The sequence below is a fragment of the Tribolium castaneum genome, chromosome 9 (assembly GCF_031307605.1).
Source record: "Tribolium castaneum strain GA2 chromosome 9, icTriCast1.1, whole genome shotgun sequence".
NCBI lineage: Eukaryota > Metazoa > Arthropoda > Insecta > Coleoptera > Tenebrionidae > Tribolium > Tribolium castaneum.
Genome location: NC_087402.1, coordinates 7,861,447 through 7,886,928, shown reverse-complemented (window position 1 = coordinate 7,886,928; position 25,482 = coordinate 7,861,447). Strand labels below are relative to the sequence as shown.

The 25,482-nt window shown below is 37.3% G+C and overlaps 2 protein-coding genes across 2 annotated transcripts in view; one reads left to right on the top strand and one right to left on the bottom strand.

Annotated features, from left to right (window-relative positions):
• The first annotated feature begins 1,516 nt into the window (after window positions 1–1,516).
• The window catches only part of CARPB (Carbonic anhydrase-related protein B), a 69,218-nt gene continuing 45,252 nt past the window's right edge, over window positions 1,517–25,482 (top strand). The window contains exons 1-2 of the mRNA XM_008194349.3: window positions 1,517–1,651; window positions 1,905–2,073. Coding sequence (XP_008192571.1) covers window positions 2,019–2,073 — 55 coding nt within the window. The 5' untranslated portion in view covers window positions 1,517–1,651; window positions 1,905–2,018. The remainder of the gene's footprint in view (window positions 1,652–1,904; window positions 2,074–25,482) is intronic.
• Window positions 12,228–17,782, bottom strand: LOC135267118 (uncharacterized). The gene is made up of 2 exons (XM_064358903.1): window positions 15,652–17,782; window positions 12,228–12,427 (listed from the first exon to the last, which is right to left on the bottom strand). The coding sequence occupies exons 1-2, from the start codon at window positions 17,293–17,295 to the stop codon at window positions 12,374–12,376; spliced, it is 1,698 nt and encodes a 565-aa protein (XP_064214973.1). The 5' UTR covers window positions 17,296–17,782; the 3' UTR covers window positions 12,228–12,373.

The window sequence follows — 25,482 nt, the reverse complement described above, 5'->3', positions numbered from 1 at the left end:
AAGTGGTATGTGCAATTAGAATTTTTGGTTGCATCTTAGGACATGTCAGAAGAAACCCACTATTGACTCACCCTGTATGCTTTTTCTCATATTAATGTGCATCAAGTAGGCTGTGTAAGTCTAAATGCACCTTTGATTTGGTTATTAAAGTCACTAGATTCTAACGCCCGATTCAAGAAAAGTAAAAAATACGTCAAAAACTGTGGTCAAAAATTTATTAAAAGCTTTTTTAACTTGCTTTGTTGTCTGTCTGTTTCATACTTTGGAATTTGAGAGAGTTCCTGTTTTCTGTTATCCGAAAAAGCTCCGTAAAAATATTTAGTTTAAGTAATAATGTGTAAATAATAATCAATATCTCGGTTTATAATTCAAATACGATGATAAAACTAATGCCATTTGAGAAAGAAGAAAAGAAGTTCATTTGAATCAGTGGTGTCAACTATCACTAGGACAGTTTTCTTACACTCGGACTCCCAACTAACATTTGATTGAAAACCAGATGTTAAAAGTTCATTTAAATTGTTTAACTCTTGTTCCTGCCAATTTGTAGATTCTTCTAAATCGTCCTAATCACAGTTAGTATTGATTTCAGAAACCTGTATAATGTAGAATTGTTATCAAAATCAGACGGTTACATGTTCCTTTTTCTTAAATGATTTTTCTAAAATGAATAAAAAATTGACAATTCTTCTCTTCTCTTTTTTTTAATGTTTGTCTTGATTTTCCCGACCAAGTCTAAACAACAATTAAAAATCATTTCCTTATAATTATTATTATTATTATTATTATTATTATACGTTTGAATAGTTATTGTGCATTAAGATTAGGTGAGACGATATCTTCACGCAGAATTGTTATAGGTCGAAGTTGGGTTACTATTGTTTGAGTAGTAGTCTTACTAATTGCGTTACAGATTAAATATATTCAAATGGAGTAAGCAGTCTGGTAATTACGTTGCAGATGCCAACTGAAATCTCTTTGTTGCTAAAAATAATTGTAAAAAATCTGGAAGCATGTTTTAAATTTGTTTCTGAAAGAAAGCTCGTCTGATAGATTTCAAGTTGATTGCACAATAGCACGAAACAAATGAATGTGATAATTAATCTTCAGATGCGATTAAATCTGAGCTGAAAGCTCGTTCTTAACGCGTATTAAAACATTTCATTAATTTGAATCTTGTTAAAGATAATACAATGAATAGAAGTATGGTTTTTCTTTGGTAAACGAAATGGTGTGGTCGTTGTCCGGTTATGAGGTAAGTTGCCGTGTGTGCGCGCCTCTGTGCAATTAACCAAATTTGAGTTGGCAAGAGCTCGGATATTATGCATTCAAGAGCTCTCCAGCATAAAATTACATATTCAAACATTCGGGAAGGGGCGACAAAAAAGGCCAAGAAAACTCAACGAACTTGTAACAATCACAAACTCGATCGTAATTTCCCACAGGTAGCAAGAATCAAATGTCGAACGAAACGCATCAACGTCAACCGCAGGCGTTCTATCCCCACCAAAGGCCTTCCTCTTGTGGTATACACTCGACGCTCGGCGTCGAGACGCCACATGGTGTTCGGATGCGGCAGAGTGCGGTGCGGTGCTTCGGTAAAAACGCGCTCATTCTTCACGTACCAGAGATAAATTGCGGCCAAAAACAGGTTGGTCATTGTCCATAACTCTCAGCTCTGCGATCCGGCTCATCGTCATTGCTAATAATTAACCCAGACTCGGCGAATTTCCATTAAAAATTTGTATGCAGAGCATTATCATAACATGCAAATGAAATTGGACCTCAAACCTACATAGTGATATGCAAATAGCGCCAACAATGAATTTGATTATAATCGCAATTTCTGCTGAAAAAGTGCGCGCAAAAATGCACACCTCTAATAAATAATTCTTGCTTTTCAGACATGCTCGAGTGCCGGAGAAGTTGCAAAATACAAATCGTGTGATGAGTCAAAATAAGAATAAGAGAAACTTATACACAAGAATGAAACTAGCGTGACACTCAAATTATTCAACATGTTGCTCTACATTGTTGCAGCAGCAATCCTGCAAATCCTGCTACAAACCACAGGTAAGACCTATCATTCTACTGCGGAAAAATTACTCAAATTCGAGAGCGCTTTTCCGCAGTTATTATGCTAAAATCCTCGACGTGTTTGTGCAACTGCACTTTTTTTCTTCGTTTCCAATACAATCAGTGCCCTGATTGACGCTTTACACTTCAAATTTTGACGCAGCCAATTTCTAAAAGCATTCCAACTGGAACAAAACAAAGATCGCTCTTGCATGCATTTTTTTCAACAATGCGTTGCATTTTTATCACAATCATTGTCTCGATATTGAATTAAACTACTTCCAAAAGTTTAACGAAAATTGATCAATATATTTCGGTATTTAAATAATGTTCTCACTAAAATGACACTCGTATTAATACACAAAATTTTTTATGAAGTGTTTCGATGCATTTATTGTTTTTTATTTACTCACTTGCCTAACTTATTTTTTTAAAGTTAAAAGAAACATTTTTAGAAAGAAGTTATTTAATAGAAATTTTAATTTTGCAAATTATAAATTTTTGTTTTATTAAATTGGATACATAAAAGCACACAATCAAGGCAATGCAATTTTGGTGTTGCGGTTTGATTATTCGTAAAAGCAATTTTGTGTATGTTTCTTATTAGTGGTAAAATATTCACACATTTTAGTTCGGTTATTATGTGAAAAGTGATTTTCTATTAAAAGACATTCAGTTTTTTCACCAATTTCTCTCAATGTGAACAACACGGTTATAATAATAATTGTAATAATTATTAATCAAATTAAAATTAATAACTGCCGAATAACATACACATCAGTTACTTTCTTGTTAATTACGTTGTATAAATTGCAGCCCAAAATATTAGTTTATTTATTTGGACACCTTTTGATAAAAAACGTTTCATTGTTTGTAATGAATAGTTTTAAATTCATAAATGATATCCTGTACATTAATAATGCTGATCATCCATTTGTCTAAAAATCGTTGTTGAATATTTGATTTTGTTCATTGATTTTCTATTTTAAAAGACAAAATGTAAAATATTGGCTTGTTGTTAATTTATTTCTGTTTAATAAAGTTTTTATTTCTGCAAAAGTCTTTTTCAGTTGTCTACACATTTACTAACTTTCGCTCTAGAACTTTGTGCTACTTTAATCTTTAATTAGACACTTGCAATTTTTATGACAAATTTAATTATAATTAAAATTTTAGATTAAATTTAAATAAAAGATCCGTTTGTGAATTCTTTGGCAGTATTTCAGTCAAGTCTCAAATCACAGTAAAACGTGTTCCTAATCTCAATTTCATGAAACTTTGACTTTGTTATAATTTCTGTGAGATTAACAGAACAACTGTGTAAATAATTTATTGTTTGAGCAATTCGACAAAAGTTGCGCGCGAAGTAGCACAAAAATTGCGAAACTTATCAATTCGTATATTGGCATAATAAGAAAGTTTGTAAGAATTTCGAAATAAAATTTTCTTTGTTTTAGTAAAAACTTGCCGTAAAGTTTCCAGACAACGGCGACTTTTGCCGGATCAAACTGTTGCCAATACACAAATACAAAATTTCCTCGCACGTAATTGCTTTCTCCGATGAAAAATTCGAAAATTATTTGAAGCGTAAACGAATTCTTTCTTCATATTCTTTTGTGGCCGAGATTAGGGAATGAATGTGCACATTAAATAGGGTAGAGCATACGCCTTGAAGTATGCACACATGACTTATGATATGCCAGGAACGTTTTGCATTGCGGTGATTTATGTTGTTTGGAATTGGTTTTCGCGAATTCATTTCCTTGATTTGTTTTCCAAGTAGAAATAAGAGTTTGGTGGTGGTATTGATTGATTCAGTTTATGCATTCAGGTTCTGATTACGGACTGTTTACTTTAATCAGCACCGGCTCGATTTTTGCTAACATGAAAATAAACAAAAATTCTTTTTTACAAGATAAACTTCCAATTAACTTCAGCAATTACGCGCCGCTGCACCAAAACAGTTCGAACCCAAAATCATTCGAGTCACATTTACCCGATTTATGTCTTGCAGTTTAGCACAGCGAACGTAATTTACATGCGTTGGACGGTTTTAATTAAAATCGCACTTCTAAGATTCAATCGGGAAAACAAATCAATTGAAAAAATGGTGGATGCGCCGGGATATTTTTTAATATTTCAATTCATTTACCCCAAATTTGCATTTTAAAGGTTGTTTTTGCCTCTTATTTAATCAGAAGGACCTACATGCATTAACCTGAAAAGCGCCGGAAGTTCGGCTCCGGGCCCGGAGCGGATAGACTACTCAATTGTTGGCCATCGAAGGAGTCGATATCTTCGTGCAATTTGTTGCTAGCGGAAGATGAACGCAGATAAATGACTACTATTTGTAATGTAATGACGGCGCGTGGTCCTAACCGGTGATTTACACCCATCAATTTTATATCCTGGCCAGTTACACCAAGTTTTTTGCCCAGGTAGTGTGTTAACTTTATTACCGGAGTAAATAACGAACCGATTCTTACCAACTCTTTTACACACTCTGCCCGTAAAAAGGAGGTTAAGGAAACAAACGACTTTGCTGCGGACGAAGTTCGTGAAAGTTTGATTGGGATTAAAGAAGGGTTCAGTTAAAAAAAGCATTTCTTTAAGTTAATTTCAGAATTTATTTATAATTTTTTCCAAATTTCCATTCTCTTCTATCATTCCGAACGGATATTACTTGTGCCCTAATATCCGGTCTGTAAAGATCGGAAGAATGTAATTTTTGCAATGTTCATGATAATAATGAATAGGAGTTGAGTGTATTTAATAAAAGGAAAAGCTGGGTAAAGTGGTCGAGTTAAAATAATTGATTTTTTGTATTGATACCGGAGCTGGGAAGAAATATTTAACAAAAGACAAAGAGGCCATAATTATGGGATTAGTTGGAGTCGTATCGAAAGCCGAGGTCGGGCAAGACTCGGGCTTGAATTAATCTTGGCAACAAAGTTCTCTAATACATCAAGCATTTCTTGCGGTAATCTGTCGGAAAGTAAGCGAAAATTGAGCAAAAACTAAAAAGTGTTAATGAATTTTGCGATGATATCTGAAGTTCTGAATGATTTAAATTCGTATTATTGATTCGAGAGGACACAAAAGCGGGATCTTTCTTTCAATATCTGAATAAAAATAATGGTTTGGTATAACAAAAGATGCAATTTGTATAGATCTCGCTTGGTAATTTGAGTTTAGTCGTTCGAATTAATGACGGGCGAGGTAGTTGTTGGCGGCCGAAAGCCGATGGTTCCCTTAGGTGTTATCGCAGAAGAAAAGAACGAAAGAAAATATAAAGGGTCCTGAATAGAGGTCAGCTTGAAGAGGCACAAAAAGAGGAATGCGAGACTGGCCATAAAAACTCGGTGTTCTTTCCAAGCAAAACTCGATACATCGACGAAATTTCTTAGTTTTTTAATTTCGGGACAAAGCGATATTTAAGCACGCATAAAAAATCCAATTTGCTGCAAATACGCCGACTCGAACGTTCCTCCAGTGTTTGAATTGTCAGCGAGCATAAATAAGTTACAAACGCCAGGCTATGTTGTGATGTATGTGGAGCTTAATTGCAGAAATGTTTCAATACATATTCCAATTAATCTGTGTGGTGACAGCCTTTCAAATATTTTCATTCAATCAGAATTCATAACTGCTATCAAACATTCCGCTGGAATATAACTGATAGTATATGGTTTCCAATTACAATTTTTAAAACTGCTATCGAGATCCAAACTGTTTTTGCACCACCGACACTTCATTCTACTCGAACGAAACAGTGGACGTCAAATTGAGTTTGTCATTTGCAAGAAAACAAAAACTGAAATGAGTCGCGCGCAAAAAATAATTGTGCAAAGTTATTTGAAGTTTCGTATAAAGCATTTTCTAATAAAATAAGCCTTTTAGTTCGGGTTATTAGTGGCAGAATTTATTAAATTCAGCGTCTCTTTGAGTGCTTAACTTTCATTGCCTCTAATGTGAAAATCTTTTTAGGCGTAAGATAACTTTAAATTTATAGTCGTTACAACTTTGTACAGCCTTTTCTCATTCATTAATAATTCCCCGACTTGAGATTCGACTCTAACCGAACTTTTACATGTTTATATTAAATTTTCAGTGCGAAAAGTGGCGTCATTGTTTCATTGGATTTGGTAGACGTACGACAAATCGCGCTGAAAATTTAATACAATAAAAACAGGGTGATTCCTGTTGGATATTAATACGGCTTAGAATGACAAGACGACGTAAGTCAACACTTTTAATAAAAGTTCGAGTTTATTTTATGGATAATCCGGTTGGATCTAGTGAGTTTTATTTCCGGACTTCTTTTGATATCCCGAACAGTTTAGTTTGACAGTGCGATGCTTTTCCCTAAGCGGTGCACGTCACTCTAACCATAGCTCTGTACGTTTTCACCGTCAAACAACCGTCGAATTTATTTTGCTCAAGACGTTTCCTATAAGCCAAATATTACAGAAAATTGCAACGTAAAAGAGTATCGGATCCGCACGACTTGCGAGACCGTTTGATGCGCAAGGGCTTCCACTTACTGAACAAATGCTCAAAGGACAATGCAATATAACTCTACAATTTTTTTGGAAAAAATTGCTTACGCAAAATGTGTAATACTTAGTTGTTTAAGTCACCGCGACGACGATTTAAGAGGCGGTTGAAAATGTAAATGTTTCCCTGGTTGTCTCTATTCTTGACTAATTAACATGAGCATGAAAATAAAATTAATATTCTGTAGAGATCTTGGCGGAAAGCGTGGTGATACAAAGAGAAATAAAATTACATGTTATGAATAGTAGGTCGGTAGTTATAAAGTGCATTAGAGTAAGAACTTCAGGTAATACTATACGCATAAGAGGATCAAGAATTTCAGGTGCTGAAGATTATTTACTTCGCAGCGTGAAATTATAAGATCTTAGTTAATTTTAAATTTAGCTTTAAAGGATGTTGAGCAGCTCTTCCTCCATAGTTCGTTTTATTAATTATGAAGCGAAGAATATGTGTGTATAAATTACGTTAAAAGATTACCTAGCTCGTTGTATGGAGTGCTTTGATAATTTATGAATCATCGTTGAAATGAGGAAGAACAAAGCCGATAAATCCCCGAAAATCGTTCGAAAATGAGTTAATGACGGGGTTCGGGACGAATTTTCCTTTTTAAAAGTTGGAAACAATGTAAAAAGCAAAGTCGGCACACCTGATCCATAATGCACAGGTTTTAAGGAGTTTATAGTGGTACGCGTATATTGTTTAGCATTTATGAGTGCCCTGTTTAGTACCTTCCTGGGGGAAATGGGGCTAAACGATAAAACGCCCGAAGCCACCCGCGCCAAACTCAATTTGCATCGACGACTCCTGCAACAAGAAACCGGTACAGGAATGCCACATTTACATTACTTTTAAACATCTTTGTTTCATGGAAATGTCGGATTCAAATTAAAATTCCATATTGTACTGTTTGCAAAAATTCTTCGCATTGCTTCAGAACGTCTCCAAAGTGCTGACCTGAAAACACTAAACTTCCCCGGCCCGGTTCTACACAAACGCTGGCATTATTTTAGACGTAAACTGATTCTAGATTTGTATTCTACGATTTGTGCTGTTTGCAGGGGATTGTACACAAACAAGGCAGATCCGGTAATTGCTACTGCAACAAATTTAATCATTTCAGTTGAATCTTGCCGGAGGACGGCAAAAACTTGATCGCTGTTATTTATAGGGTTTTATTGCCTTCGGAATGGCTTCAACTTTTGAACTCTAATTGGTGGCTTGACGTTCGCCATAATTATGTAATTTTAAATGCGTCAGTTTCACCTATGTAGCAACAACTGTTAAAAAATACAGCTTACTTCAAATTTAATTACAAAAAAAAATACATGGCTTGATATATCGTTTTTCAATTGAATGTTATTTTAGGACATGCTAGAGCAACATGCAATGTCAATATTACAGCGTTGTTAAGACTTGAAACACATATGACATGTCCCATTATTTTACCATTTAAAGCAATTCAAAGTGAGTACTTTTTTAGCACCATCATTGTAAATTTATTGTGGTATCAACGATTTATACAAATTCATTAGAGTAAATAGAGTCGATAAAAATTTAACGTAATTATTGGACCAAAAAATGAAACGTAGATACTTTATTTAAAAATAGATGGGAAAATCAAAACAATTTCATGCTGGTGTGGAGTTTTTTGAATTCCGCTTTAGGTCGTACATTACAAATGCCAATCGAGTAATAGTTGGGTATAATAACCCTTCAAAAGCAACGACAGTCGTTATCATTTATAGCTTTGGAACTATCAGATTAAGAGTGGCAGTAAAGCCACCCCTCTATGAAAATCGATGTAAAGTGCATGAAAATTGTAATTGACAAGATAACAAGTATAAGGTGTCAAAATTATCCAACCTTCGTTATCAAATCAAAGGAAAATTACAAAGAACTTAATAAACCATTTAATGAAAATTGACTCGGCGGCGGATGCTGGCCATAAAAACGAAAGCTTTTACCTCAAGATATAAATACGCCCCGACTTTTTACACCAAAACAAAGATATGTGTTACCGGAATGCCGGCAAAGAAAGCAAAAATAGAAAACCAATTCTGCCGAGTAAGCTGGGTGTGTCTTTGTGGCACTTTAGCAGAGCGTTGCCGCTACATACGAAGCACAGAATACGGCCTGTCATAGATGAGGTAGCGTTTAAAATTGCCAAATATTTTGATTTGTGCGGAGTTAATCACTGGCGATTTGAAGCAGCCGGTGTGAGTGAGTTTGTTTAAAACGTCCGGGGTCCTGGATAGATTGGCTGCACAAAGGGACGCTCTCAATGAGTAAAATTACCCTCAGCGGAGGTCGAATACGAGCAGTGTTCTTACACAAGCTTGAAAAACACCGCTCGGACCACTACAAAGGATTAATTGTATTTACTTTTCTTTAGGGATGCAACCGGAGCCTCGGACAGGTTTTTCAAGTGTCTTTCCTTAGAAAATCGCATAACTCATTAAATCCGTAATGAATTTTTCAAGTTTTAATTAAGTTTATTGTTTCGTTTTCAATAGTTGCCTGGCACGGCACCATTGTGTTACCGACCTAAATTACACAAAACTTTCAACAATTACCCTAAGTAGTTCCACGCTCGACTGAAATCAAAACAAACCTCCCATAAATAAACTCACAATTACAACTTAAAACATGATAACTTATATCAACCTTCACGACTGAAGCTCAATAAACTGCTAATTTTCGAAGCACGGGCCATGCGAGTTAAGTAACTTTAATTAAGTTTGCAAAGTATAGGGTTGCCTTCGCAGTTCTTGACAACACATGTTTCTCCAATGCATACAGTAAAATACCACGTGATCGGCTTACTAATTACCTCAATCATCATGTGCAATGTAAAACCGAATTAATTGCTTTTTCGAATTAATTTTATTCCGGAGCGGGTTTGTGAGGACACAAAGCGCTCTATGCGTTTTAAATCCCCAGTTATCATATTTTTTACTCACGTTTATAATACAACACCTGAATGGCAAGAGAGGTGTCGTTAGTATCTTGCGATAGCGATGTGAAACAAATTCTTAGAAATAATTAGTAGTGTTATTTGTGTTACCTGTTAATTTAATGTTTTAACAATGCAAGGAATGTCTAAAGTTTTGATTAAGTTCAGCATGAAGTTTCTTCCTCTAGTTTAGGATTGCACTTGCTGTTACAACTTCCTGCGAACAATAACTGACAGTGTAATAATAAGTCAATAATCAATAACTTCACCTCGTTTAATGTTTCCTAACGTATTACCGCGTTTCCACATACGAGAGTGGAACTTTTCACTTACGCACATTCAATACAAACAAAGTAATTACAATAAACTCTAAAAACTGTTTCTAACTGGAAATGTTTATACTGTTAATAATTCAAACTGCAGTGAAACTACTAAACTGTAGAATTTTACTCGACTCACAACTTTAGGTTTAAATCAATATTTCGTCAAAATTATTTTTCGTTTCGTCTGTTTTCAGTCGTCTTCGTGTAAATTGTACGCTTGCCAATTTCAACAGTTACGATCTGTGACTTCAGATTGTTAAAACATAATAATTAATTAAATCTATTTGCTCGCTTGATATAATTAAATATGTCTGATGTAAGGAGTCAATTACTGAACTGTCTAACACAGAAGAGCTTCCTTAGTTGAAAGCGCACAAGCTCTCAACTTTCAAAGCTTTGTTTACTTACTGACTATTGCTATTGTTTTGTTGTACTTCATTAATAAAATATGATTAAGTTCGGTGCATGCAGGCTGAATGTTCGTCTATTCGTTAATTACTCAGAAGCTGAAAAATCACTGAGGATTACTTGGAATAGCTCGAGAGTGGGATTATAATAATAATATGACGTAGGTTTCATCAACGATTTTAGCGTTCATTCATTGAAATGGCTTTCAATTAGACAGCTTTCTGGCAGGAATAAGCGGCTTATTATGTCAAATTTCTACTTTATTCCAAAGTCGATGCTTTATGTGCAAAGCAGGTGGTAAAAGATATTCGTTAAATACTGAATTTTACTGTGCAAAAAAAACCGACTTGGCACTTAATTATTTTTTGGCATTTATTAGTCGGAGGAAAAAATCATCCCTCCGTGCAAAAAGCATGTTTCGTGCAGTTTCATTTTAGCAAAAATTTGTTAACATATGTTGATGATTGGCTCGCGTGCTGAACTTTAATTAACGGCGCCGTTACTTAACGCGCTTGGTGCTACTAATTTCACATAAAAGGATTAAGGAATTTGTGTTTCGAGACTACATCGTCTAATCCAAAGATACTTAGCGTTTAATTAAAACGAGATCCGTGAATAAATAAAACTTAAATAAAAACAAGACGCTGAAATGCTTAACCGCTGAATAAATTCACTCGGCAAGTACCTAGAGACTTAATTAATTCAAAGTTATTTATAAAAAACGTGTGAGGTGAGTTGATATACGGATCTAAATATGCCCGAGATAAGAGGTGAATGGGAACATGGAAATGTTACTACACTTGCACACAACTTCTGTTTATACCATGCTAGGTAAATAAATTTTGTAAACACATTTGCACGGAGGAAAGAAATAAAAACTGGTGGACTAGAAACACAAAAACCGAGCTTTAAATTGACAAAATTGGCAAGTATATTACTGACTAAAATAAAAGCTCGTCCTAAAGAATAAGCTGCACTCGTTCTATTAAAAAATCAATTATTTGTATCGTTAATAAAATCTTTCTTCTAGTATTATTTCTACGTAAAAAACTACTCAAAGAAGAAAAACACACTACAGCGAATTTAATTCCAGTCTTTTAATGGCAAAATTTCAGAATTAAGGAAAGTTATAAGTTTGCATTAATTTCAAACAAGTGTTTTAAAATAGTGTTTATAATCTAAGATTCCAATACTAAAAAGAAGGCTTAAAATGATAACAACAAAAAATAAAAATTAATTAATTCATATCTCATGAAAGTTAATTATTTTTTTTCGAGGAAGGAAAATATTTTTCTCACTCATTTTCCTCCTTCTGGAGGAAATAACGTATTTTGATGAAATATTTCTAAGGTGGAAAAGTACATTTAATGGCAAACATCACTCATTTCAGTATGATTATTAGTTTCTGAGATACAGTGAAAATTTTATAAAAATCACCCTGTATGTCTTTTTCTGTAGATATTTGTTCTGTTAAATAAATAACTGTCTCTCTAACTATAAGTTTAAAAATTTTGTGTGTAACGTGCATTCTTAAAGACACGTAATTCCATGTGTTATGTTCCGAGAAAATTTCGAGATTTTTATCTATTTATTTACATTAACTTCGATAACTACAAATATAATTGTTTGCCAAGAATGAAAATGGTTAAGCGCCCTACAGTTTTAGATTTGTAGATTTCGTAGAAAAATATTTATGCCCAATTTGACGTAAAAAAATTCAAAACTTAATGAAAACAAGTTTTTTTTAATAATATTGAGACATAATTTTCGTTCAAGCGTTATAGTAGAAATTATAAACCCAAATAAGTACGTAAGTTATATTTAGCTTCTTACTTACATTAAACAGAAAAATCTTAAAACTATAAACATAATAAAACCCACAATGAAATTCCTGTAAATGAAACTCGGAATTCACCCAAAAACTAATTTATTAGTAAATTAGATCCAACAACGACATTGACACTTCCACCGTGTCCTTCCAACTAACTAGGCGTTGCCCGTACGCGCCTCACGCGTCATCATTTCCCGCCAATTTCACCAGCAGCGCCCCCTTCACTTAACAGTCGGCCACGCTTCCGTGTTCCACGTCCTCGGGGAACCACCGGTGTTTCTAAAACAAGTAATTAACCAATACCATGTATCCGAGCCGTAGTATACATCTACAGCCCGAGTCCCACTTAAGAACTATTTATAAACAACCTGAAAATAATCATAATCGTGTTTCTCACGTTGAGAATGAATCTGAAAATAATCATAATCGTGTTTCTCACGTTGAGAATGAATCTGAAAATAACCATAATCGTGTTTCTCACGTTGAGAATTAATTAAGAACAACAATAATAAGAACACCAACAACAACAATAAGAACACCAACACCAACAAGATCAGTAACCTCAACAATAAGTAGAAGAACAATAACAAGAACAAGAACAAGAACAACAATAACAAATCATTAACTCATGAGTTTCAACGTAAAGCGCTTAAAAACAACATTTGGGCCCAAAATCGTGAGTTCACGTTGAACTTCACTCAGCTTCACAGCGAACTCAGTCATTCGTCACTGACATCGCCTATTGTTTCGTCTCCACTCGTCGTGGCGACAACGTAATGTCTCAATTTGTCCACTGAGTGAACACCCTCATATCGTTTTTGGGAACGCGTCGCCCCCGGCATGTCCGTCACGACATACCTATCGTAGTCGAGCACTTTCTGAATTCGGTACGGTCCCGAATATTTAGGTAACAGCTTCCGACTTTTGCCCTCGTTTGAAGCTCGCGTGGTGCGTACCAACACGAGATCACCTACATTAAATCTCTTTGGGGCACAGCGTCGCTTGTCATAACGCTCTTTTTGCTTCTGCTGTTCCTTTTCGACACGCTGAGCAACGTCTGCTCGTGTCCGTGGCAAATCACCATCATGAACACCCTCTGTCACCACGTTGGTGAGGATTGAGTCATTAGCATGTCGAGGTGTATACCCCAACAACAATTCGTATGGACTTTTGCCCGTAGTCGAATTCGGCGTAGAATTAATACCCCAACTAATTCTACTTACAAAGTCATCCCATTTCTCTTCTTCTCTCGAGCTAGCAGCAAGCTGAGATAAAATCGTACGATTTAATCGCTCCACCTGGCCATTAGCCCGTGGTGTGGCAGTCGCGGTTAGTACTAATTTAACGTTTAAATCGGTACAATGTGTCTTAAACTTTTTGCTAGAAAAACAAGCCCCACGATCGGCTATTATACGTTTAGGTACACCAAACATTCCTGTAAGAGAAGCTAAAAATGATAAAACAGGGCCCACCTTAGTATTAGGCACGGCCCTGAGAAAGACAAATTTAGTAAATGCATCGATAATAGCTAAAAGATAAGAATTATGTGATTTGCTCTTTACAAATGGTCCCAAATGATCCATGTGCAATGTGTCAAATGGTTGCGAATTCTTAGGTATGGGATTCAAAAATCCTGGCTGCTTTCCTCCGGCTTCCTTATTGTAGAGACACTCCAAGCAGCTAGAAATATACTTGTGAACATACCTCCGCATTGAAGGAAACCAATAAGATTTCGACACAGATGCCAAAGTTTTCTCATTCGATAAATGGCCAATTCCATCGTGGTGTGCTAATAAAATCTGGCGTCTTACCGCTTTTGGTACGACCCATTTTAATCCTGACTCAGTCTGTTTGAATACTCGACCATCCTTTAGTTTGTACTCTTTGTGAATGGCACGCTCTTCAGCGTTCGTCGGTGATTTTTCCAATATTTCCTTCAACAATGCGCATCTCGCATCTTTCATTTGAACAGCTAAAATCCAATCATCATCGTTAACATTAATATGCAAGACTTCCACTGAAGGCTCCGAAGGATCTAATACCGGATTTCTACTTAAAGCGTCAACGTGACTCATTTTACTGCCAGGTCTGTATTCTACAGTAAAGTCGAACTCAGAAGTCAACAACCACCATCTCCCAATTCGTGGAATCAAATCTCTCTTGGTGAGGGTTGTTCGTAAAGCATTACAGTCTGTGATCACCTTGAATTGAAGCCCCAACAAGTATACTCGATAATGTTTGAGAGAACAGACCACCGCTAGCGTTTCTAGCTCGTACGAGTGGTACCTTTGTTCCTCTTTGGTCGTCTGTCGGCTGAAAAACATAACTGGACGCAAAGATCCATCACCTTGTCGTTGCAACAGAATGCCACCAATTCCAACTTTAGAAGCGTCAGTGTGTAACTCCGTTTCAGCTTCCGCGTCGTAAATTGCAAGAACTGGTCTGCTCGTCAAGATGTCTTTTAAAGTCTGAAAAGCCCGCTCTTGTGCTTCTTCCCAAACAAAGGCACTGCCTTTCTTTAGGAGACTCGTCAAACTACTTGCTATTGTTGCGTAATCTTTCACGTACTTTCGAAAGTACCCACACAAACCTAAGAATTGCCTAAGTTTGTGTACGTCTGTTGGTTTGGGAAAAGCTGTCACCGCTTTGATTTTTGTCTCGCCTGGCTTAATGCCTTCCGCACTGATCTCATGCCCTAAATACTCTATTTGACTTCCAAAGAAGCAACATTTACTCAGCTTTAGAGTCAATCCGAACTGTCGAAGCAATTGAAACACCGTTCGTAAATTGTTAAGACCTGTTTCAAAGTCTTTGGAAGGTATCAGAAGATCATCTATGTAACAAAAAGCGGTCTGAAACCGTAATGGACCCAACACCTTATTCATAGCTCGCTGAAACACTGCCGGAGCGTTGGCTAGACCAAAAGGCATGCGGACAAACTCGTAATGCCCATCAGGCGTAACAAATGCTGTCTTTGGAATCGATTCGGTGGCCATTGGGATCTGATAATACCCACTCGCGAGATCTAGTGTGGTGAAAAACTTTGCACCGTTTAGTTTATCCAAATGTTCGTCTACTCGTGGTAACGGAAAGCGATCTTTGATTGTTTTCGAATTTAATTGCCGATAGTCAACACACATACGGTGTTGCCCATCTTTCTTCCGCACCAACAGTATGGGACTCGAATATGGCGAGTCTGATTCTCGTATGACTCCGCTACCTAACAAGTCATTTACTATATCTCGAACAATTCTTCTTTCGTGATGCGATAACCGATAAGGACGATAAATTACAGGTTTATCATCAGTCAAAGTTAGCTTCATTTCTGCCGCAGTTGTGGCACCTATTTCCGCTACATTTCGTGCAAAACAATCTCGAAATTCGTTAACGAGTTGTAACAATTGCTCGAACTGAGCCGGGTCTAGATTCTTATTGACTTGTGTAAGAAGTTCCCACCGTTGAAAACTCTTTACCTCAACCTTCCCCATAGAAAACACACTCACCGTCGTAGCTGTCCTTTCCTGCTCGCAAGGCTCAGCTCTCGCAACGATTTGCGCCTTTCGATAGACCAGATCTTGGTGCGATAGATTGCGAACGGTCACTAGGCCTCCATCACATGTGACACACCGATGAACAACGTGTTCGAACCCTGGTCTCGGACGTTGACACCCTTCAACGTAATAAGCTCCTTTCCACCCATCGTCTTTTGCCTTGATTCGTATGCAACCAATGGATTGAGGAGGGATCACTGTTTCCTCTTCCGCCCAAAGTGCAACTTTTCGTGTCGGAAGTTGGCCTAGAAATGCTTGGATCGATTCGTTGTTTCCGTCAACTACTCTCACAGCTTCCTCATTTGCTATAATCGTATTAGCACCCGCATTCAGGAAGGTCTGTCCCACTATGACAGGCACACGTTGTGCACTGTCTTCGACAATCAAAGCTATTACGTTTGCCTTGACAAGATCCACTTCTAGCTCTACTTCGACTTCCCCATGCACTTTGGTGATTCCCTGGCCATAACCACGAATCAAATGTAAACTTGGCTGCCACATCAGTCCCAATTCTCTAGCAACACTTTGCTTGACAAGGACCGGTTCAGCTCCTGAGTCAATGTAAGCTCGCGTCGGCTTACCATTGACCTTAATGTCTATGTAATAATTCTTATTATTACTTGCGTCAGCTACACTTGTCGTTAGTGCCTGCTTAGACATGTTTTCTTTTACTACGTTACCACGTCGGCACTCAGCATCCACATGTCCAATGCGACCACATTTCTTGCACTCAATTCTTGGTTTCGGGCACTTTGTCGCAACATGTCCTCGATTACGACAATTGTAACACCGAACTGACGAGTACAGTTTTTGTGCTTCGACTCGACTTGGAAGGAACCTCCTCCTTTCCCGAGGCGCCTGCTTTGCGAGCGTATCCCGCTTGTCACCTTCGGATCTCAGAGTCGACAAATACTCAGCGTACAAGCTTTCGGGTGTAACGTAACGCCCTGCTCTAGCCCCATTTCTGAGAGTCACATCAGTGATTCCATCAATAAGACAGGAGACTGCATTCGTTCCTGTTATGTCACAAGCCTGCAACAGATTTAATTTCCCAAAATAATATTGTGCCCAGGTTTCACCGTCTTCCTTCACCCTATTCACTAGCTTACGAAGTGTGGAAGCATAATCGTGGTGATCGGGGAAGGTGGCTTGTAACAAACGTTTCCATTCATCCCAGCTCCGGTCGTATGCTGAGGGATCGAGATTGTCGTACCACTCCTTGGCCAACCCCTTGAGTCGACTTATCATGCCATAAATCGTTGTACGTTCGTCCCAACCGTTCACGAGAGCCAACTGGTCAATTTTATGCAACCACTTAGTGGTACTAAAATTGGGGTTTCCTGGAGCGAATTCAGGAATCAGGTCACTTTTAATGCCAACTTGTCCTGATGTGTGCTCAAAATTGCGGTTTAGCAAACGTCGATTCAAGTTTTCCACAAGTTGCTCAAGTCTCGCGATTCTAGCGGACTCGGCCGAAACTGGGGGTGAATTTACTGTAGTGGAGACCCCAGGCGTGGACCTTTTGGGCCGTGGCTCATCGTCACTTGAGTCCGAGTCGTCCGAGTCCACATTTCCTCGATACCTGTGACGCCCCATTGCGAAAATCTCATTAGAAAACTTTTCGCGCCTTTTGAGCCACACCCAAATGAAAATTGACAGCGTGTGGTTGCGTAACTCCTAGAACTCGTCAGAAATCAGAAAAACCAGATAAATTCGGCTAGCACCCGATTGATTTGTTCGATTTCAAGTCGTAAAACACAATTTTGTTACGAATGAAACGGTACAGATTCCCAAAACTTCAATTTTTGGCCCTTGCCTTGGCGACCCACAAATTCCTCACAAAATCACCACAATTCACCACTCTCTATCGGAAACGATTATTTGAGCAATATCCTACCGCTGCTCTGTAAATGAAACTCGGAATTCACCCAAAAACTAATTTATTAGTAAATTAGATCCAACAACGACATTGACACTTCCACCGTGTCCTTCCAACTAACTAGGCGTTGCCCGTACGCGCCTCACGCGTCATCATTTCCCGCCAATTTCACCAGCAGCGCCCCCTTCACTTAACATTCCTAGTCCTTAAAGTCCTAGTTCTATATTCAATCGTATTTATTCACTACTGAAAATTCGCTGTTTTTCCGACTGGAATTATTGATAGTAAACATCCGATTGCAATACTTTGTCAGCACCGTTGTTTAAAGTTTTTTAGAAAAAGCATTCTGGCATAATTTTTAGCTTTGTTAAGGTCTGGTTATTTTGCTGAGCAAAGACTACATAACTAATGCTGATTGTTTAAGCGCCCCCGATTTATCGACGTGACTGAACGCTCGCGGTTATTGCGAGTGTCAGTTTGTTTGGTTACATATTGAGTCCCAAACGCCCTCTTTGTCAAGAATCATGCTTGTCATTTTCTTATTTACCGCGTCATCTATTTTGCAACAAAATTCAACTAAACCTTATTTATCAAAAGTTTGACGGGTAAGACATTTGTCTTCGTTGTGGTCAAGACCCCTGAGATATTAAGTTAGACTCAAGCCTAAACTCTCGTATTAATTTTTTGACTATTCGTGAAAATAGAATTAAGGGACTGAATCCAATCCGAATGATTTAGTGCAGCCAAAGGCTCATTCCTAAAAAATACACAGCTAAGCCCATCCACGCGTTAAATCCTTAAATTACCATAAAATAACCATTAATTTTAATTTATATGCCTTTCTGATGTGCACGAGTGCCCGGCGTTCCGAAATCTTACTCTTACTTAAAACAAAACCAAATAACTTTACACTCGCAAATATTTAATTAAAGTGAAAACTGTCAACTTTGGCACAATGCACTCGCGCTAAACTCTTTAATTTAGCGATTTCGTGTGCTGTAAAAGTGTCTGGAGCTTCGAAAGCTCGCCTAATTCGGCCATAACATTCGATATTTAATGTTAAATATATTAAAGGGTGGCGAAGTGCCGAACCTGAAAACTGCAATTTAAGCAAAACCAGGTGTTACACGCTGAATTAACGCAAGTAATTGCTAATACTTTCACGAGATTTACTGCGCTCCCCTATTAAACATTAGTTCGACATGACGCCAGGCGCGATGCGCCAAGGCACACTTGATTTAACTTCCTTAATTTAAACATTTAATCAATTCGCTCGTAATTAATTTTTTTCGCCCTCGTCGGGTTCAATACGGTACATTTTTAATTAATCGCTTCACGGATGAAACGACACCAACTTTGAATTAAATCCAACACTGGGTGGGTGTCGGCGATTTTTTGGCAGAGTCAAAAAAATCGAAATATTTAAGTTTCTGCGATTTCTTCGATATTTTACACTCTGGTGGTTGAGCGAGAAGTTTCTTATCTGGCCCACTTAGACAAGAAACGTATGGAAAGATAAGTTTGGTTTTTCTAAATTTGAAATTTGGAACAAGAGCGGTTCAGCTTTTTGTACGAATTATTGACAAAGTTATGTTTTAATGAATCTTTGAGTAAAGTCGTCGAGTAGTGAAATAATTGATCTTGCTTCTGTGGACGTATTTTATTTGAGTTCCTTTGGCGTACATCCATCTAAAGGGGCAAGCCATGCATGCTTGGTTTTAACGATATCCGATTCTAGAGTGCACGATTTCCTACTCTACGAGTTCACTTCCCCTCAAGGAAAAACAAACATCTCACCTGAAAAAACCTTTCAGTATAAAAGTAATTTTAGTTTTAATAATGTTGGTTTATATCGGAGAAAATAATGAACTTTACATATTGTTCGTGTCTTGTTGTGGCATCTAATGACGGAGAAATCAATTAGCGTGTGCTATTTTTTCATTGAGTCTTGAGTGCCTTGAATGCTGCTACGTATTTTTTATTTCTTTAAAGGGACTAAACCATTCAGTGTCATAAATTTTTTAAACTGTCGGGATTTTTATCCGAGGTGATTCGCGAATTAAGATTTGGAGGGATATTAATGCCGAAAAGTGGAAGTAATTGAGAGATGGAAATTAAATATTGACCTAGCCCGAGTTAAATTATTATGATATTATTACAAAAGGGGATGACGCAGAGCCGGTGTCTGAACAGCCACTGAAAACGTGACAGGGGTTCAGTAGTATAGCGGGTTTAGCGGTTGCGACTTCTCCATTATTGAAAGCTCTATAAGGGTGCCGCAAGTGCGGCCAAGGCAACATTCTCAAGCAGCCGCACATTCACCCTCAAGCCATATCATCACACTTTCATTGCAATATGTACTCTGATTATAAATTATTTGATCCGGTCAAGACAAAAACCGGGATGGCCTGAGTTAACCTGAAACAGGCAAGAGAGGCATTAAGCTTGATTGAGGACTACATGGACTGAAAATTTTTTCAAAGGTCGAGAGTGTGTACAATTGAGCAAAGTAAAAAGGTAAAAACCTGAGAAATTTATTGCTCCAAAGTGGGATAAAAAGGCTATTATTGCTGCTGGCTGGGTAAAATATACACAGAATGAGCCAAGTTTAATGTTTCTTCCAGTTTTATTAATCATCTTGACGGTTTATAGAGCTTTTTACATGGAGACAGTGTGTCTAAAAAATTTTGCAGAAACGGGTAATTGGCATGCAGGAAAGGATCAATTTTGACAGATGCGGCAAATGCCTCGTACGTGTTTGTTACGAATTGATTACAAATGTTTCGGTAGACATGATATTAATTGGATTCACTGTCCTTCAGACTTTAATCCTTATTAATTTTCAGTATTTGGTTCCTGCGATAAAGTTTCCAATTTAGCGTTTCTTGAAATTAATAACAAATACCTTGTAATAAATATTCTATAAATATATTTCGGACGAAATAAAGCTGTTTGACGAAATCAGTTTCTTTATAAAGTGCTCTTATTGCGATTTCAGATCACAAAGCTTTGTTGGATTTTTCTTTTACTACGATTCTAATATATTGATTGAAGGCCAATAGATAATTCTAGTACGTAAATAAATAAGGGTACAAAGAAGAGAAAAAACAAACAATTTTTAGATTGGATATATTTTTCCGAGCACCCAACGATCGTTTCAGGGTCGACCTCAAGGATTAACTCAGTTCACTTCATGCACTAGATCGAAATCTTTCAGGATTATCAGATCGGAGCCTTACCAAAACAAAAAATCAAAATTAAATCTGTAGAAGGAAAGTTGGGGCTGATATTGACCTACAACGCGCGTGAAATTTTAAACCCTAGGAAAAACTTTCAATTTTCTACGAAGAAAACGAACAGAAAACCAAAAGTTCGTGTTCTTTACATGGGTGTAATTTATCGAAGTGTCGTTGATGAGAGTGAAATGATTAATTTCAGCGGCAATATTTTGGAAGTGACCCGAAGTAGACGTTGAGGGTCTCAAGGGCGACATCAGGGCAAGTCTCTTGTGCATTCTTGATCTCCGTTATCCGTCCCATCTCTCATTTCGGTATCACACATCGAGAGTCCGATATGTCCCGAGAGTTAGCAGATTTTATTAACGGAATTGTTTCAGACACTTTTAATTGCCACTTAAAAATCTGCAGTGCGCAACAGTGGACGTTTTTCGGGCCGGATAACGTCCCTTTGGTCTGATTTATTAGAGATTTTTGTCGTTTTATTCCAGCTCTTGGAATATCGTAGCTAAATAACGCCGTACATGGAGGGAGAAAGCGCAATAAAAAAATGCGAAACATTTGTGTAGTTGTTATCTGAGAGTTATAGCAATGGTCGACTAATTAAGATTTTAATTATGAAATCGGCAATAAATTTCGCGAAAATCTGAATTCTGAATAGCCGATAAGAGTTTCCGGGCCTCAGATATCTCCAATTATATCAAATCAGGACTCAGGAGTTGAGTTAAGCGAACTGAAAGTTTGTTGGAAAAGTCGGACTGAAGTTGGCCTTAGCTAATTGCATTGCCTCCTGATATTCTACCTACAATGAAAGTGACCGGCAAACGAGCTGAGTCTTTTACCTGACTCGCATAAGCTTCGACTTTAATTTTATTAACTTCAACCTCAAATAAAAAGCAATCAAGGCTATTTACATTTAACTCAAATTCAATGTTAAAACCCCCCAAATTAATGTTCTTTTTATAGCCGCTGGTTTCCGGGGGCTCCGTGACTATCGCGTCAAATTAATGGAATTATTGGGACACGTGAGGTCGAAACGGCTCCTTGGTTTGATAATAGTCCACACCTCAAAGTGAATTATATTTTTTTCGAGACGCTGAACCTCATCAGGTCACGTAACTGAGCCTCCTGCTGACGTTAAGTCGACTAATTTATGACTATCTGGCAGTGCGTGCGTCCATGATTAGATACCATCATGGGAAACAGTCACAGTTTTCCTCAGAGATGTGCAAATTAGCCGAGCTGCCGTATAAATACGGACACAATACGCGGCTGGCACGAAATATAATTTACTGGAGTACACTGCACCGATCTTCATTACCGATATCAAATATTGGAACAATCCACAGGTCAACGTTTCGAGATAGAACCGAACGACCACACCAAACTTTTAATCCCTAAAACCGAAAAATCCATATTTTTGTCCCACAAGTTGTGCAAAATAAATCTGTACCCGTGCTAGTTATTAGTTTAGGTCAAACTTAACAACAATAACATATCCTGTTAAAACATTAGCTTATTTACATCATTATGAAACAAATTTGTATTTGTTATGTTAATGTACAACGCGATGGATATATTCGGCCTACATAAAATAGACACTGACATATAAAATTACGGCTAATGCTTCAAAAACAACGATTTTAGTTACTAAACCACTATTGGGAAAATATTCCATTACTGTATTGGGAAGCAATGTTTTCGGGTCATCTATGTTTTAAATTATTAAAGTCGAGCTTATGACCTACACGTCAAAATTCTTGTTGAATTTTTCCGGTGGGGTTTATCATTATTTTATTCCACCATTCCAGGTAGCGAAGAATGTTAATTAAACATTTCTTGTGTGACGTGTGGCAATAAAAATGACGGAAACAGTGCCAATTATTTCAAACTGCGGTATGATGGATGGAAAATCGCAGAGTTTTACCTACTGACTGTATTTTTGCCCCGAAAGTTATTAACTACCAGAAGATGAAGATTTTAATCAATTAATTTGTACAGTGCTAAATGCGTGTGTTTGGCAAATAGTGGAGCTGCTGGGTGTTGACCTTTTAATTTGTTTTGTTTAGGAGTAATGAATTGTAGCCAATAATTAGGTCCACATGATGTCTGTGTTATTGTTCGCGTTTGTGGGTGTTTTGTGATTGCGGTTTGGGATGGTGTTTGTTTAATTTTTGCTAGTTGTTGCGGAACAAAAGGTAATTCATTAGGCGTGTCTTTGGCAAAGAAAACAAGACGAATACCTTTAATTCAATTCGGAAACAAGAGAAATATTAAATTAAGATCGGGCGTAATTATCATTAGGCGAGCTTAGGGAGGTAAATTGGATTGGTGTCAAGGCAGTGGCGCACCGTCATTCCTTATTACAGCAGCAATCGTTAAGAAAGGAGGTAAATAACTAATAGTGAGCCTCGGGGCCCCGAAGAGACCGCGATAAGATTGCAAACTGCTCAAGTTACAAATTAGGGGGCTCAGTGCCGCTAAATCCACGGATTTGCGAAGCTCTAGAAAAATTAACCCATTTATTATTAACAGACGAAAGAAACAAGTTTCTACGTTCGGGAATTGTTTTACTACTTCTGTCTGGCCGTACCGAAATGATATTTTATACGCTTGCAAAAACACAAGATTTCTGCCATGAATAATCACGTTATGCATTATCATAAACAAGAACCGTTGCTGATTTGCATATCAAAATAGCACCGTGGCTGGCGGAATCGCGTTTTAAATTTTAAGGTTTACTTTTAAAGGAAACTTGATTTTATCAAAGTTGGACGAACTGATTGCATAAGTAAATAGAAATATGTTAACGATTGAAGAAACTTGCTCGAACACGAGCGTTCGGCGGTTCGCACTCGGCTACTTCCTAATTTTTCCCTAAATTTCCGGCTGGAGATTAGCGTAAGTGAAACATAAGGGCCGACTCCGTATCGGGAGAAACCGAATAAAAATCAACAAAAACGGAACTTCTCTCTCGACGGGATGGAAGGTTTCGACTTTTACAAGAAGTTATGTAACATTTTGTTCGCCCCATGGGAAGGATATAATAAAGACGTGACGGGAAAATGCTCGGGCACCCCGTTTATAGGAAAGAATGAGTTCAGAAGCCGCAGGTTTGCGGTGGAGACCGTCCCCAAAGAGGCGCCTAAATGCGTCGCGTACTCTTTCCCGACGCCGCACTATATCATCATCAACTCTTCGCAGAAATAGAAAGTAACGTCTTCAAACACCAGATTTACGACGGACGTGGACTTTTTCGATTTAATCCTAGTCGGGTTAATGAAAAGCTGGATAAGCCCACATTCCTCCACGATTCAGAAAGGCATCAGATTGTGAATAATCAGCGATTCCGGACCCATTAAATACCGGTCTCGCATTTCCCGCCGATTGACTTTACGCAAACTTTGTATACACAAAAAGCGATTGAAGTTGAAACTCGCGTAATAGAAATGAGATCGAATCAAAGGAAGCAGAAAACAGTTCATTTGATTTTTTTCCTCTTTTAAAACTCTCCAATTTCGGCGAAAAAGCTGCTCGACCGCTCTCAGCGACATAGATTAAAACTGCAAACTTCACCTTATGCAATTCACTTACGGAACTCCACTACCGGCCAATTAAAAACACCAAAAAAATCCGAAGCGATTTTGCTCCCTTTTCCACTGAACTTTTCTAATAAGTCCAGTTCTTCCACCAAATTGTCACTCTCGAAAAACTCCACGCTTTATTTATCTTTAGAAAAATTGTAAAAAAAACTAGTTTTAAACCTATTGAATCAGATAGACTTTTACATGCCGATTACTCTGGTGCCGGACTTTTATTAGTAGCTCTTCGTGTTTGACCGTAATCGGCGTATGAAAATTGTTTTTATACGATACAGTACAAGTAGCATTACGAGTATTTTATGGTCACTTCAGTAAGTCCGAATTTTTTAAGCTAGCTTCAATAGTTTCGCCGTAATCGGCTTTTAAAGGCAGTGCAAAAATGTGAAAATTGCAAAATTGTTTGGTATTTTTTTAGACTTAAGGCAAAAATAAAAAATTCATCAAAAACTGCTTAAAATTATCTATCAAATGGTTAGAACTCAAAGTTGCTACATAACAGCTCAGCGTACGGAGCAATTTCTAATTTCTAAGTCCAGTTTTTTTACAAAATCATCACTGTCGAAAAACTCTACGCTTCATTTATCTTTAGAAAAAAATCGTAAACATGTAAACTAGATTTAAACCTATTGCATTCAATAGGCTTTTATATGCTGATTACTTTGATGCCGGACTTCTTTTAGTAGCTCTTCGTGTTTTGCCGTAATCGGCATATGAAAATTGTTTTTTTACAAGACAGTGCGAGTAGCATTACGGGCATTTTATGGTTACTTTAGTGAGTCCAAATTTTTTAAGCTGCTGCAATGGTTTCGCCGTAATCGGCTTTTAAAAGCAGTGCAAAAATGTAAAAATTGCAATTTTTTTTGTATTTTTTTAGAATTAAGGCCAAAATAATAAAATACATTAAAAACTGCTTAAAATTATATATCGAATGGTTAGAACTCAAAGTTGCTTTAGATAACAGCTCAGTTTACAGTGCAATTTCTAATTTCTAAGACTAGTTCTTTCACCAAATTATCACTGTCAAAAAACTCTACTCTCCATTTATGTTTAGAAAAAAAACGTAAAC

What these genes read in the sequence shown, in the direction of transcription:
- LOC135267118 (XM_064358903.1), bottom strand. Translation starts at nt 17,295, where the DNA reads ATGGGGCGTCACAGGTATCGAGGAAATGTGGACTCGGACGACTCGGAC. An exon ending in AGGAAAGGACAGCTACGACG is followed by an intron (nt 12,428 to 15,651) that starts GTGAGTGTGTTT and finishes TACTTGTTTTAG; the next exon opens with AAACACCGGTGGTTCCCCGA.